The 15,196-nt window shown below is 41.2% G+C and overlaps 1 protein-coding gene across 1 annotated transcript in view; it reads right to left on the minus strand.

Moving 5' to 3' along the window:
* Positions 1-15,196, minus strand: part of LOC143099421 (E3 ubiquitin-protein ligase rnf213-alpha-like) — a 351,714-nt gene that overhangs the window by 38,098 nt on the left and 298,420 nt on the right. The window contains exons 41-46 of the mRNA XM_076262416.1: positions 8,638-8,758; positions 8,305-8,399; positions 7,459-7,629; positions 7,185-7,339; positions 6,859-6,961; positions 527-632 (exon numbers count right to left, since the gene is read on the minus strand). Of these exons, the coding sequence (XP_076118531.1) occupies positions 527-632; positions 6,859-6,961; positions 7,185-7,339; positions 7,459-7,629; positions 8,305-8,399; positions 8,638-8,758 (751 nt within the window). The remainder of the gene's footprint in view (positions 1-526; positions 633-6,858; positions 6,962-7,184; positions 7,340-7,458; positions 7,630-8,304; positions 8,400-8,637; positions 8,759-15,196) is intronic.

Here is a 15,196-nt window from a genome sequence, read left to right on the forward strand (position 1 = left end):
CAATGATAACCCACTACCTGAAATAGGGGAGCAGTTACTCCACTTTCTGTTTGACAGTGGGACAGCGTGAACCCCCTCCACAGTTTGGTTATCCTTCTTTTGTGAAGTATTTCTATTATTCCCACGCTTCAACTTATGCACACAATGATACAATAAACACGTAAATTTTGATGTTATATGTATTGTGATGTTAAATACACCATTGCTGGTATGCCTTCCCCAACAAAGTTGAACAAACATCTAGCAAACAAACAAACAAATGACAAACAGCACAACTGCGCACATAGCAAACAGAACAAACAACTTATCGACTTATACAACATATTCCAATATCACATTGTAATTATGCTGGCATTTATGTGGAACAAAGCTGAATGAATGTTGCGTGTTTCGCTTGTCATGTGTGTGCGTGCGTTTGTGAATTAAAAAATGTCCACTGGCACGGACCCGGGCTGTGACAGTTAATTACATAGATTACATGCGGGTAAGGTATTCTCAATACTGAAATAGTACTCTGTCACTTTACCTCTGTGCTGCGGACAACCATCAAATAGAACTCTTCAGGGTTGTTCTCATTGCATTTCACAGCCTCCTCGATGTATCTCTGCAAGTGTTTTCCCATTTCATCCAGCCTATTCACATACAGAAATTGAGTGGAGAATATATGTTGTGATTTAAGTAACATTTGGTTTCAAAATGCCAGTGAAAGAACCATTGACAAATCAAGGGTATCACATTTGAGCAAATTGTACATTTTAATGTTATTTACTTGTATATTTACTTGTTTCCTAGCAACTTCCATGTTATTCTTGCTATAGTACAGTACACTGTGTTTGGAAAATAGGCTCCCGCTGAATTTTCATGTGAAAATTGATTTTTTTGCATACTTTGCTAATATAGAGTCTAAGGAACACAATTTATTTTGTCTTCAAATTTTCACGATCCATATTTAGTGTTTTTATCTCTATGTTTTAAAATAACATTTTAACAAATTTTTGACAATTATTTCCACTTTTTGCACACAAAACCCCCAGTTAATGTAGAGAGGTTGTTGGTTCTAAAACAATATCCATAGCTTTCAAACTTTTAGTGTCTGAAAAGTGTAAAAACACCTCCTCCCTTGTTGCCTATGTCAAAAACGACTTCTTAATCTTTGCTTTTCTTGATGCTTTCCTTGACCGGTCATGTCATTCTATTGTCTACTTTAAGAGAAATTTGTCTTGTAATAGTATAGGCAACACAGTACACCACTAGGTGTCATAGGCATGGGTAGTTAAGTAGCAGTAGGCAAAATGAACAAACAAATGAATATAAGTTACAAACAAACAAACAGACAAACCACGGATATAAGTTACAAACAAACAAACAAACAGACAAACCACGGATGGCCCTCTCACAGCCTGAACTAATACAAAAAAAACAAATAACTCAAATAAACATTGGCCAGATTCTAAACCATGTGCATTTGCTCTCTTTTAAAAACAATGGGTTATCCACAGCCAACAGTGCGAGAGAAGCAATTAGGTCTTAGAATAAAGAATAAAGCCATGTTCTTCCACCGACAACAACCACAAGCACCCATGCGCCAGACAATTCAAATGACCGGCATTGTTCTCCCAGAGAGGAAGCTACGTATATGATCACCACCCATGGGTGGGCGTGTGCACCAGCGCTGCAGGTCAGCCTTTCCACATACACCTCTGGCTTTAAAGTTCACCATCCCGGTAGCATACCTATCTACTGCCAAGGGGACGGGGGAAACATTTACTTCTCCTACACTGGCAGAGAACTCATGTGAAACAGATTGTGGGAGGTGGAAGGGGTTTGAATGCTGTCCGGCAGTATTATGAGTGGAACGTCGGAAGGATAGAACTGGATCAGGGTTCAGACCCAACTCCTCCAGGGGGCGCATGATTGGAAAATCTTCACCTGCTGCTATGCTTGGGGCCAGCTCTGGTTCTTCCAAAGTGTCTGTGCTAAATGGTGCCGCTGCTGGGTGGCTGGCGCTGTTTGTGGGGGGTTGGACATCTGGTACGTCCTCCAAATGAGCCTGGGACAGTTGGTCAAGGCTAAAGTTAACACCACTGCGATGCTAAGCACTAGTCGTGGTATGGACTATGGCTACCCTCAACGGGTCTCCAACTGAAGGGTTACTGGGGCCCGGCTCCCTCCCGATACCCCCATGAGGCTGTGGAGCAGCCAGTGCTAGTGGGCTGGATGAATCTTGACCAGTGGGAACAAGTTTACCTTGGAGTGATGCATGGTCTTAAGTGCCAATTCCATCCAGACACTCTACAATGAAATACTTGGTGGACGCCCATGTATCCTGGATTTTGTGGTGACCGTGAAAATGGTTCTTGCAAAAGAGTGTACATGTACGGAGCCCGGGAGGTCACATAAAAAAAAAAACTGAGAAAAGGTATGTACTTGGGACAAACACTGACTAGGTTTGTGAGATCTTAAGTTTGTTTTGCGAGATCTCGAGTTTCTTTTGCGGGATCTCGAGTTTCTTTTGCAAGATCTTGACTTTCTTTTGCGAGATACTGAGTTTGTTTTGCGAGATCTCGAGTTTCTTTTGCGAGATCTTGACTTTCTTTTGCGAGATCTCGAGTTTCTTTTGCGAGATATTAACTTTCTTTTGCGAGATATTAACTTTCTTTTGCGAGATATTGACTTTCTTTTGCGAGACCTCGAGTTTCTTTTGCGAGTCTCGCAAATCCATCAATGCATATGAGAACCACTAGAAATATTGGAGAGCTTTAGCCACTGGAATTAGGTTGCAGTTCCTTATTTTGGCATCTGCATTGGTCTGAGGTTGCATTCCACACTGACTGACAAGCCAACCTAGTCAGGGTGTGATTTGTAAAAAAATCCAAGGGGGGATGCGTCATCGCTCCTACACATCACTCCATCTTAAACCTTGATTTCAAAAGTCAATTTGATTTTAGAGGCTTTAAAAATATGAAGTTTCGTTTCCCTTTTTTTAACTTGTTTAGCTGTATTCTCCAGTGCAGTGAACAAGCCGCTGCATTCTGCAGTGAGTCAAGACAAGAAGTTAACGTTACCACACACGCACAGTCATAGTCTTTTGATTTTAGACAGGGCCGGTCCTACGTTATTCTGGGCCAGGGAGCAACACGCCCACGACCGCAACAGCCATATGGCCTAGGTATACGCACGCAGCACAGGCTACCAGGAAAAACATCAACCAATTCAGATCAATTAGTTAAAATAATATAGATCAACCATACAATTGCAAGCGACCATGCCACAGCGGGCTACTGTATTAATGTTATCATTGTCCTACCGTACCGTATCGAACTCTTCTGTTGCCTGAATGTGAAGCCAAGAACCATAGGCCTACCTTCTTTGCGTTCTCTCCCTCCTTTTTTGTATTTTCTATCCTCTGTTTATGTTCTTTTTTTCTGGCTACCAAATTTGTTTACAGACATTTTTCCACCAGTTTAGCCTACCAAGCATACGCGGAGCCACGGCCAGGCCTGTCTACTTGTCAGTCTTAGAGGGCTTTCCTTCGTTTACGTTCACCATCTAAAAAAGACATGCAAGTCAACACTGCGCTGAAAGCTCAAGAATCAGTCAAATCGCGTACAGCCGGAAGCTCCGTAATTGTCAGGTGTGATGAAATGCGTTCATATTACACTTTTTATGTCATAAACGTTGCATGCCTATGAAAAAACTTTGCAGTAGGATTGTCCGATGGTCAAGCTATTGCTTCAATTTGTGTTTTAATTTATGCAACGCACCAATGCTGACCCACAGAAACCGTTTATTTGATTATTTATTTTTCTCCTCCTGGGCTCCATATACATGTACATTACTTTCTTGACCAAAGTGACTTACATATGTCAGCTATATTACAAGGGATCACATTGTCCCTGAAGCAACTTGGGGTTAAGTGCCTTGCTCAAGGCATTACAGTGGAGGCCAGGAATTGCACCTACAACTTTCAGGCTACTGCACACTAGTCCAGCTCCTTAACCACTACACTACCACCACCCACTAGAAAAAGACTAGAGTGCCAGTTGGTTTTATGGGTACGGTGTCAGGACCACCATGCCTACGATATGCCGCAGCCTCTTATAAGTGTCCTAGCACTAGCATAGACAGAAGTCAGGTACTCTTGATGTTGCACCACCCAATCAGTCAGTGGACTGTCCCTGTGGTCACCTCCAGTATTTCCAACTAGGTGGTCGACTGGTAACTGTGGCTTCTGACCGAACATCAGCCCATATGGGGAGTGCTGTGTGGACTTTCCTTGGTTCACTCCACTTGTCTTAATGGGTAGGTGGTCGTCCCTGTCGCCAAAACCACAGAAATCTGGAAATACAGGGATCAGTCCCTTGCAGATCTTTTAGGTTGGTTCGACCAGGGATGGTGTCCACCATACAAGATTCTGTCACCCAAGAGTCTTGGATAGGTGCACTCAAGACTTGCATGTTGGCTATGGCAATCGGCAGGGGGACGTCCAGGCCATGGGACACAGATCGCAAAGTGTTAGTGGGGCTTGTGGGAAGCCTAGAAAGGGCATCGGCATTGCGATTAGCTGTCCCAGGACGATATTTGATGTTGTAATCAAAGAGGGCAAGCTGAGAAACCCAGCACTGTTCCAGAGAGCCCAGTTTCGCTGACTGCAGATATTGGAGGGGATTGTTGTCAGTGTACACGGTGAACTTGTTGTCCAGGAGATACTCATTTTTTTTTCTGTGATTGCCCACTTGACTGCAAGGAGTTTGAATTTCATGGCACTATAATTTAACATGTTCCTCTCACTTGGCCGCAAGCCCCGGCTAGCAAAGGCTTTTGGTCGCCGTAACCAGGGACGTGCACAGGGGGGTTGCTCTGGTTGCCCGGGCAACTGCCCATATGGCCTTTTCGACTCACGTTGCCCTTCCGAGGGGAAAATAAATAAATAAATAAATCGTACAATGGATGCAGAATTTCACGTATAGGCCTAGATAAAAAAAAAATTGCAATGCCTCATTCACTTCCATTCGGGCACCGAAAGTGAAAGTCAGTAGGGGAAGGGCAAACTGTTTACGTGGCTGAAGCGCTGCACGCGACCGGCACCTGAGCTGAGCCTGCATGAGCGGCCTTATATTAGAAGGAGATTGTCGCGAAACCACGTTGTCGGAAAAAGTGAGTTTGTGATGTATAACAAACGAACGATCATCATCAAGTTTTATGAAATGAATTCAAATCTTCATAAATCCAGGCTGAGTTTTCCACGTTTAGCCTAAATAATCAGACAGATAGCTCGCAGACAAGCAGTCCGTTACCACATAGCCAGTTTTGGTAGGCATTAGGCCAGGGGTAGGCAAACTGCGGCCCGCGCACCAAGCACTTTCATCCGGCCCGCCGAGGAGGAGGAGGCACATAGGGCAGGTAGGCCTGAGTGATGATCACCAAATAGAGGACCATGCTAGAAAGTACAGGGTTAACCATATACAGACTTACGAAGATGATTAATTAACACGAAAACGTTGCCTGGTGTCTCTTTATAGAGCTGCATGCTAAATAATTGTAATCTAAAAAAACATAGGCTATCATTTCAAAGATCTTGCCTGAGCAGAACATAAATACCACTAGTGGGCATTAAAATAATAATGATAATGGCAATAACAATAATATGTAATTGGTCAGATGATGAGCCCACATTTGGAGAAACCTATCAGTGACTTGATAGGATATTGATAGGGATATTGATGTTGGTGATTTTCATGACTCAAGTCATGTTTTTCTGTGTTATTAGTTAAGGTGATTGAGTGCTGTATTTCAGTGTTTTACTTCTATATATATGTAGAAGTGTATATATATTTTAAAAGACCCTGTTATTCTCAGTCCTTCATATAGCCCGTGAGTTTTTTTTTTTTTTTTTTGGGGGGGGGGGGGGGGGGGGGGTGCCCTTTTTTCAGGTCAGAGCAACTGCCCCTCAAAATTCCTGTGCACGTCCCTGGCCGTAACCGTTTCGAAGAGTGGGTGCGCACATCCAAAGTAAAGTTTTTTTGCAGGTGCCAGACAATAGTATCATACAGTAGAAATGCCTGACGAAGATCCAAGGGGATCGAAACGTTGCTTTTAAATTAATAAAGTTTATATTTTGGAGCAGTTGCAGTATGCAGACCACACTTTTTCTTTTGGTCGCCGTAACCCATCCTTCTCCTGTGACAGAACTGCCCCCAATCCTGCATGGCTTGCATCCGTCTCTAAGATAAAGGGACGACTGAAATCGGCATAACCGAGGACTGCCACTTGAACAAGTCGTTCTTTTAAGTCTCTGAATCCAGAAAAAGTTCTGAAGGCAACCTGAACCTTACTACATTCAATGTTAACTATCCAATATTCAGATGTCTGTAATTGAAATGTATGCAAATTAGTGCATAATTAATGAGATAGTGTTTAATTACATCCATAAACATATATTTTCAGAAAACTTGTAAAGTTTCATAAGAATATCAAGGAGTTATTTTTTTTACCCTATTCACCCGTACTAAGTTGCCTATGGAGGCCAATTTTAGGGTGCAAATGTTAATTAGCAGGTTTAAAACTAAAACATCAGCTAAGTAAATATGATATTCATAATCAGCACCCAAAAATTAGGCAAAATACTCTCTTTACCAGTATTTTCTCACATTTGACCCCCAAGTGATAGGAGTCCCGGTCTTGATTATGCATTATATAAATGATGATGTCATCTAAGTGTGAATGGATCGTGAAAATTTGAAGACAAAAAAATCTTCACAAGAAAATCCAGTGGGATTACACAAGACACTGTACTACTAGTTCTAAACGACTGCAATGCATGTTATGATGATAACCCCAGCAATATAACACACGTACCGGCCTCTGAGGAGTATTTTCAGCACCAAAGACTGGACAGCTGGACTTGGATCCATGCATTCATGAAACGGAGAGAGCTCAGAAGTCCTACTGGAGGATGTGGCTGTAATAGAAACAGGTAAGACACCATTAAAAAAAAATTATGCTGTCAGAAACTGAACACAAGAAAATGAATTTTAAACACAAGCTCCTGTTAGTTGGCAGGAATGATTCAGCAGTTATGTGTTTGGGAGGGGAGGGTTCTCCTATTCAACAAGATTTTGACAAAAGAAACATAAATTCATCAGAGACATGTGTCATATCCACACCAAAGATATAGTTTATACCTTGTTTATTGGGGTTCCCTCTGACAAAGTCCAACAATAAATTCACCACTCCATCAGGCACACAGATATCTTCGCCAACACAGCACTTCAGGATGAATTCCACAAAAAAAGAGTTGCAATGGCTCCTGAATTTAATCAGCTTAAGGATTGCTTTCCTGATGTGGAGGGGGAAAACATTATTAATTTAAAAAATATATATTTTATGAAGCTTATTTAATATTGATCTATGTTGGGTCATATTTTCAGAAAGCAAATATCACTGTTAATGGCATACCTCTTAACTGGCTCACATGGTTTGTAATTAGCATTTATTGGTTCATTACATTCAAAACACTTCTTGGCATCTACTGAATCTATGCAATGTTTGCAGAAAATATGTCCACATGGCAGTTCAACTGGGTCAGTGAATTCCTTTCCACAAGACTTACAGTCAATGGTTCCTTTCCTTTAAATACAAGAGGGGAAAAAGAGAAAGATCGCTCACTTTTCAAGTAGTGTCTTGGCATTCCACAGGGCCATATTCCTGTAGTCCAAAACTACTAATATGAGTAGCAGTATCTCAATGAACTTGGATACCAACAAGGGAAGTTTTGATTCCAGATAGATCTCCAGAACTCAAGCATGAAATGACTCGTCGTGACAATTCTTGTCTTGACTGTGCAATAGGTCTTCTTTGAGTAATAATACAATTCTCTGAATATTGAAGTCAGATGAAGTTTAATCTGATACAGATCTGGAAAAAATTAAGACAATTTTCTGATGTCATCCTACGGTTGTTGAGTGACATTCAAATGAGTTGACGGTCATATTCAAAATGAAGAGACCACTGCAAATTTGAATATAACTGTCAACTCATTCAAACTTGTCTTTCAATTTTTTCCAGAAGTGTATATTGTGGTTTTTTTGACACATTCATTTTAAATATGTGTTCAGCTGTTGTTAGAAAGTATGTTTGCCTTCAATGACTCATAACTACATTGCTGTAGATGAATAATTGCTGTAGCATGCTGTGGGAAGTTTGCTTCATGTTAATTCCATGACAAGGACAAGGTATTCACAATATATTTTAAATGGAATTTTGATATCAAACTCAATATCTTTTAAAGTTCAATGAACATACAGGTAGATGTTGCAGGCATTGTTGTTGCATTGCTTCAGCATTCGGGTCACCTCTTTGAATGTCTGCTCCATATCCATATTTTTCTTTGCAATCATCTAAAAACAGAGATTGAAAATGTATCCATACCAAACACTGACAATATATTGCAATTTAAAAACAACTAGTTAACTGGAATGAGCAAAACTTTCACATACTTCTTGGCTTAATAACACTCCCCCACCTGTGGTTTGATCCATTAGGAGTTGACAAATTAATCATGACCAGGGTACTAAAAAGTGCTCATTGTGCAAATACTACTCATGACAGCTGTTACTGTGTGCACTTGAGAATTACCTTCCAAAGCAATATGAAATTCTTTGTGACAATTCTGAGCAGTTTGTCTTCCATGACAGTTTCATCTTGCAAGAGATTATCCATAAGTAGATAGACTATTTGTGTCCTGTGCCACAGCATTCTTCAAAGAAAGAGAAAAAAAAAACAGTTACATTTACAAATGTTTTGATGATTACCACAATATCTTTTTCAAAACACAATACAAATATCTTATTCTAATAGGAGATCACGTGACCTGCACATGGAGATGCAACACTATCAGCTCCGCTGGTATTCCGCATATTTCATTTATTTTTTCGATAGCAAACTTAATCCTGCAGTGTTTAGTTATACATTATGTCCAGGCAGACTAAATTAGTTAACTTGCGGGAGGAAGAAAGTTACCCAACTAAAAAGAAGTTCAAAGAAACCATGTTGATGTCAAAAGAGGAACTGGACACTGCTGTACGTTCTGCAGCTAAGCTAGCTCTCAGCGAGCAAAGGCTAGAACTGCAAGAGCTAGTCAAGGCATCTGTTGGAGAGGCTATAGAGAACATACTAACACCCCAGATGAACGAGCTAAAACGTAAAGATGAACTGAACTGAAAGAATCAACATTGATAATGTGTTGATTATGACAATTAAAAATAAATTACACAAAAAAAATAATTAAAAAAATCAATACGTAGCCTTTTTTAAGCAACACCAAAATTGCGTTTGTTAGAACGCTGCCAGTTTCAATGACGTCACTGGCATGGTAGGACCTGAGAAGTTCTATAGACCGGTTTCAGGTCCCTAACAACCGTCGTTAAGGACGAACTCGGAGGACAAGCAAACCCAGAGCCGTATAGCAATACATTGAGAGAAAGACGCAAGGAGGTTGAAAATTGTTAACTTTTGGCAGAGAAAAGCAGACGGAAATTCCCCTGTGTGGTACAGGAGACATTTCATATTTTGTGATGTGTCCGTTCAAAGCTAAAAAAAAATAAAACGCCAATAAAGTAGGCAGGCCTAGGTGCTAGACATTTGAATACGAAGCATGCATTATGGTTATGGTTATGGTTATGGTTATGGATTTAGCAGACGCCTTTGTCCAAAGCGACATATAAATACAAAACAACATAATAATATTTAAAAATGAACAGGGAACAGATTAAAATCTAGGTCAAATATAGTAAGGAGAATAGTTGTAGTACACAATAATATCAATTCAATCAATAGCCTAATAAAAAAAGCAATGTAAAAAAAGGGGAAAGGCAATAATAAAACAATAATGTCAATTCAATCAATAATATAAAAACAATAACATGCTAAGACTACATTAAGGAGAATATCAATAATAAACAATAATGTCAAATTAATTAACAGCCCAATTAAAATAAAAACAACATTATATAAACCATAACACATAAGCGCTTAAACAACTAAGTATATGTTGAATAGGAATGTCTTTAGACCCCTCTTAAACGACCCAAAACTACCACAGGAACGGAGAGCACTGGGCAGTTCATTCCACCAACATGGAACCACTGAAGAAAAGAGTCTGGAATTAGACCCAGTTTTTATGACTGGTCGACACAACATACGCTCACCAGAAGACCGCAGTGGGCGGTTGGGCATGTAAGGCTTGATTATTGAATTAAAATAACTAGGAGCAGATCTAGTTAGTGTCCTATAGGCCAAAGTGAGAGATTTAAATTTAATTCTGGCTACTATAGGGAGCCAATGGAGAGTAACTAGGAGAGGAGTTACATGTGTCCTCTTTGGCTGATTGAAGACCAGGCGTGCTCCAGCATTTTGAATCAGCTGTAATGATCTTGTTACACAAGCGGGTAAGCCAGCTAATAGTGAATTACAATAGTCCAGCTTAGAGATGACCATGGTCTGAACAAGAAGTTGTGTGGAATCTTGTGTCAGATAAGGTCTGATCTTCCTAATGTTGTAAAGCATAAACCGGCATGATTTTGCAATAGAAGCTATATGCTCAGAGAAGTTAAGTCGGTCATCAATTACAACGCCCAAGTTTCGTGCCGATCTAGTTGGGGTCAGTGAAGTTGAGTCAAGCTGGATGTTAATCTGTTGGGGAATAGCTGTTTTAGCTGGAAACACCAAAAACTCTGTTTTTGAGAGATTAAGCTGAAGGTGCCGATCTTTCATCCAGGCTGAAATATCCTTAAGGCATGCAGAAATCCGGTGGGAAACACTAGAGTCATCAGGTGGGAAAGTATAATCAGGTAAAGTTGAGTGTCGTCTGCATAACAGTGATAGTCAAATCCATGGGAGCGAATGGTATCACCTAAGGAAGTGGTGTAAATAGAGAAAAGCAAGGGTCCTAATACTGATCCCTGAGGCACACCTGTGGTGAGGGCATGAGACTTAGATACCTGTCCCTGCCAAGACACGTTGAAAGAACGCGCTTTAAGGTAAGATTCAAACCAGTCAAGAGCTTTTCCAGAAATTCCCAGTTCAGATAGTATAGATAGGAGAATGTCATGGTTAACAGTATCAAAGGCTGCAGATAAATCTAGTAGAATTAATACTGATGACTGAGCAGAGGACTTAGCTACTCTCAATGCTTCAGTCACAGACAGAAGAGCAGTTTCAGTAGAATGACCACTCTTGAAACCAGACTGCATAGGGTCTAGTAGATTATTCTGATGAAGAAAGTCACAAACTTGCTTGAAGACCACTTTCTCCAAAACCTTTGACAAGAAAGGAAGAAGGGAGACAGGTCTGTAGTTCTTCACCTCAGTTGGATTAAGTGTACTTTTCTTTAGCAGAGGTGTAACCCTAGCCTGTTTAAAAGAATAAGGAACTATTCCAGAACTGAGAGAAGCATTAAATACATGTGTGACTGCTGGTAGAACAGCGGGTGAGATAGACTGTAGAAGAGTGGACGGGACAGGATCTAATGGGCATGTTGTTGGACGACATCGCTGAAGCAATTGAGAGACTGCTTCCTCATCAAGAGGAGAGAAAGAGTCAAATGATGGGGTCGTACTAACACAAGGCAAAGCCCTCCTTATAGGAGCATCAAACTGAGCACTTATTTTAGCAACTTTTTCAGTGAAAAATGTTGCAAAGTCATTTGCTGACAGTGAAGTAGTTGATGGTGGTGGTGGAGGATTGAGGAGAGATTTGAAAGTAGAAAAAAGTTGTCTACTGTCAGTGGCGCTCTCAATCTTGCTTTGATAGAATGCCTTTTTTGCAAGTGTAACAGTGGATGAAAAGGATGACAGCAAAGACTGGTAGTTACTAAGATCATTTCCATCTTTGGATTTACGCCATTTCCTCTCAGCAGCTCTAAGTTCCTTTCGTACTGAGACTATACTGTTCGTCAGCCATGGATGGCGAGGTTTAGAACGAGTAGGTCTTGAGGAAAGAGGACATGCTGCATTCAGACAAGATGCCAGTGTAGAGCAGAGAGTCTTTGTAGCGTCATTAACCTCAAGTGTCAAGAATGAGCTAGGAGTAGGTAAAGCAGATGTTACTAAAGTTGCAAAATGGTCACTTGAGAGGCTTCTGAGATTACGCCGGAACGAAATTATCGGAGGAGGAGCTGCTGGGTTATCCAGGAGACGCACAGAGAATCTGATAAAGTGATGATCCGATACATGTAATGGATTAACCAAAACGTTGTCTGTATTACAGTTACGTACCAGAATTAAATCAAGATCTTTACCAGCCTTGTGAGTAGGAGGACTGTGGACACGTGTGATATTAAATGAGGAGAGTAAGGACAGGAAGTCAATTGCAGACGAGTTATCCAAATGAATATTAAAATCGCCAAGGATTAATAATGGGCATGCATCCATTGGAATAGCAGACAGTAGAATGTCCAACTCGTTCACAAAGTTCCCAAGTTGTCCTGGAGGGCGATAAATAACCACCAAGTATAATTTGTATGGTTCAGTTATCATGATGGCATGATATTCAAACGAGTTGTGGACCTGAGCAGGCAGCAACTGTGTAAACCTCCAATCATCAGAGACGAGAAAGCCTGTCCCGCCTCCTCTACCAGACGAACGACTGGTATGCGAAAAAGCATAACTGGTCGACAACGCTGCAGGCGTGGCAGTATTCTCCGGCCTAATCCACGTCTCTGTAAGCGCAAGCAATTGAAGAGATAACTGTGAGGCCAGAGCAGGAATGAAGTCCGCTTTATTCACTGCAGATTGGCAATTCCACAACCCTACAGAAAAAGTAGGACAAGCCTGCTGAACTGATTGTTGCCTTTCAACATCAGTGCGCTTATTAACCTGACCGGGTACAGGGATATGTTGAAGGCACATTATTAGAAGGATTGTCAGATAACAAAACAAGGTGAGACAAGAGTGAAACTTATCTGAGAGGTGCCTTGCTTGTGACCTTGCTCGGTGGACTCGTCGCAGGTAGACTCGATTCGTCTTGACACGAGTAAGTCTTCACACGAGGACGGCTGCACACGAGCGCTGACGCTCCAGCACAATAAACACTTTAAAATGCTAGTCCTAATTGATCACGCGGAAAACCACCCCCTCTAAAAACTCACGACACCAAGGCCAGTCTAAGCGCAATTAAACAGACAGCCGTAATGAAAACAATATCAACTACCACTACCCACTACGGCTAATAACTAGTTTACCAACTTGTAACTATGACAACTACATAAATTATGAAGCTACGAAGTTATGCCACAAATGTTATCTTCATGCTCAAGAGGAAAAACTCAAGTCATGTAGGCTAAATAACATAGGGTAGTGACGTTAACAAAGTTTTTTTTTTTAATCATATTCCTCAGCATATCATTTTAATTAGAGACTTATGATCCATGAGAACGGAGGGTAACGTTAGCCTACATTTCACGCAAATGACAATATGCAGGGTAGCCTAAAGTTAAAGTTGACACTCCATTTCAGTTGTTTGTTTTAGAAAAGAAGACATGGGCTTGCAAGTAACGTTATTGCATAGGCCTACTATAAGGTAGCCTAGTTTATAGCTAATCCGTATTAGGCTCCTGTCCTGTCAGTTAACATCCAGCACAATGCATTTTGTGCATTGTAACGTTATTTCAGTCAATCGTTCAATGTGTGGCCAGCATAGGCTACTTTATCAAAGTAATTATACTCTGACCTCAGGGGGAAATTATTGTCCACCCCTGTCATTATGTACCCTTTGAGTAGGTAATGTTCTCACTAAATCTAAACTAATTGTTTCTGCAGTCGAAGCCCTAACGTTAACATTAGCTTAAGCCTAACCTAACTTTACAGTGACTGGCCACATGTTTAGCCTACCTTGCGTAAAATCCGTTGCTTTTTCATAGGTAAATCCATAGCTACACCTCTAGATGAAAACAATCCAGACTCGGCTACACCGAAATATTTCGGCAATATGTTTTTATTCTTCATCTTATATCAAGTTCAGCCAGCTTGTTTTCTATGCGCTGTCAGTGTAACAACTAGTGCTTGTCCTCCGAGTTCGTTCTTGACTACGGTTGTTAGGGACCTGAAACCGGTCTATAGGCAACAGCTGCAGCATATTATGTATACACGAAAATTAGTAATTTTAATGCCATGGGTTACAAATTTGAGCCTGTGAGGGACAGGCCTAGTGTCTTGACTACCACTAGATGGGTTTCAGGCTCCAGCTCAACCTTCAGTAGGATCATTTGGGTGAAAATGACTGTGTGGGCGCTGCCGGTTACGCTGCCGGAGCATGGACACTGGAATCTATCTGTTGCAAAGCAGTGGCGAAACGTAGGGAAAATGTTCAAGGAAGCCAAAGTGACGGGGAAAATATGTTTATTTATGTATGTGTTTATTTCAGGGGGTATACATTTTGTGCAATGTACAACATAGATACATTTTGTGCGGCACAACATAGGCTACTGTAGACCTAGCCTACAGGTCATGTAGAAAACTGGACGAGGGGCGCTTGAGACAGCAACGCACGCTGTCTCTCTGTCTCCCTCCATCCCTCACACACACACATTGCCTACTGTACATCCTCCACACAACTGCATACTCACTCACTGCCACTACATTAGGCCTATGCGAAGGCTACGGTGCATATACAAATAATCTATAGTATAACACGCATTGTCACGGCAATGTAGGCTAACGCAGTATGGACTACTCCTAACAGCAACTCACACGGGCTCTCTCTCCCTCCCTTGAAACTGTTAAAAACTTCGTTACCACAAGTTGACCCCAGATACACGGAGGATACACGAGTTTGCCGTTTATTTTAGGCTAACGTTAGTGGAGAGTTTGCCGATTTTTACCTTGTGGATGTTGATATTGCACGAGTCTCTTGGATAGCAGCACTGCGAGTTAAACTCCCTCGCATCAACAATCTGCCCTGAGACGGTGAACAACTGGCTTCAGGGTGAGTAGAACGGGACATTGGATTCTGTTTACAGACCCGCTGTCATGGTTTATACTCTCTATGGTCGGAGTGCTAGCTTGTGGAGTTTGACAGTGTTTCCAAGGTAGCTGCTAGCCCTTTCCTAGGTTAGGTCGTATGCTAGCCTAACACTGGACCTCATCTGAGGCTACTTCGAGATATTATTCCAAAGGGGACAGATAGGCTACTGCACTTA

The sequence above is a fragment of the Alosa pseudoharengus genome, unplaced genomic scaffold (genome assembly GCF_046254945.1).
Source record: "Alosa pseudoharengus isolate Yale_2024_CS ecotype anadromous, Long Island Sound unplaced genomic scaffold, YU_APseudo_1.1 YU_APseudo_1.1_scf_28, whole genome shotgun sequence".
In the NCBI taxonomy this organism is placed as follows: Eukaryota; Metazoa; Chordata; class Actinopteri; order Clupeiformes; family Clupeidae; genus Alosa; species Alosa pseudoharengus.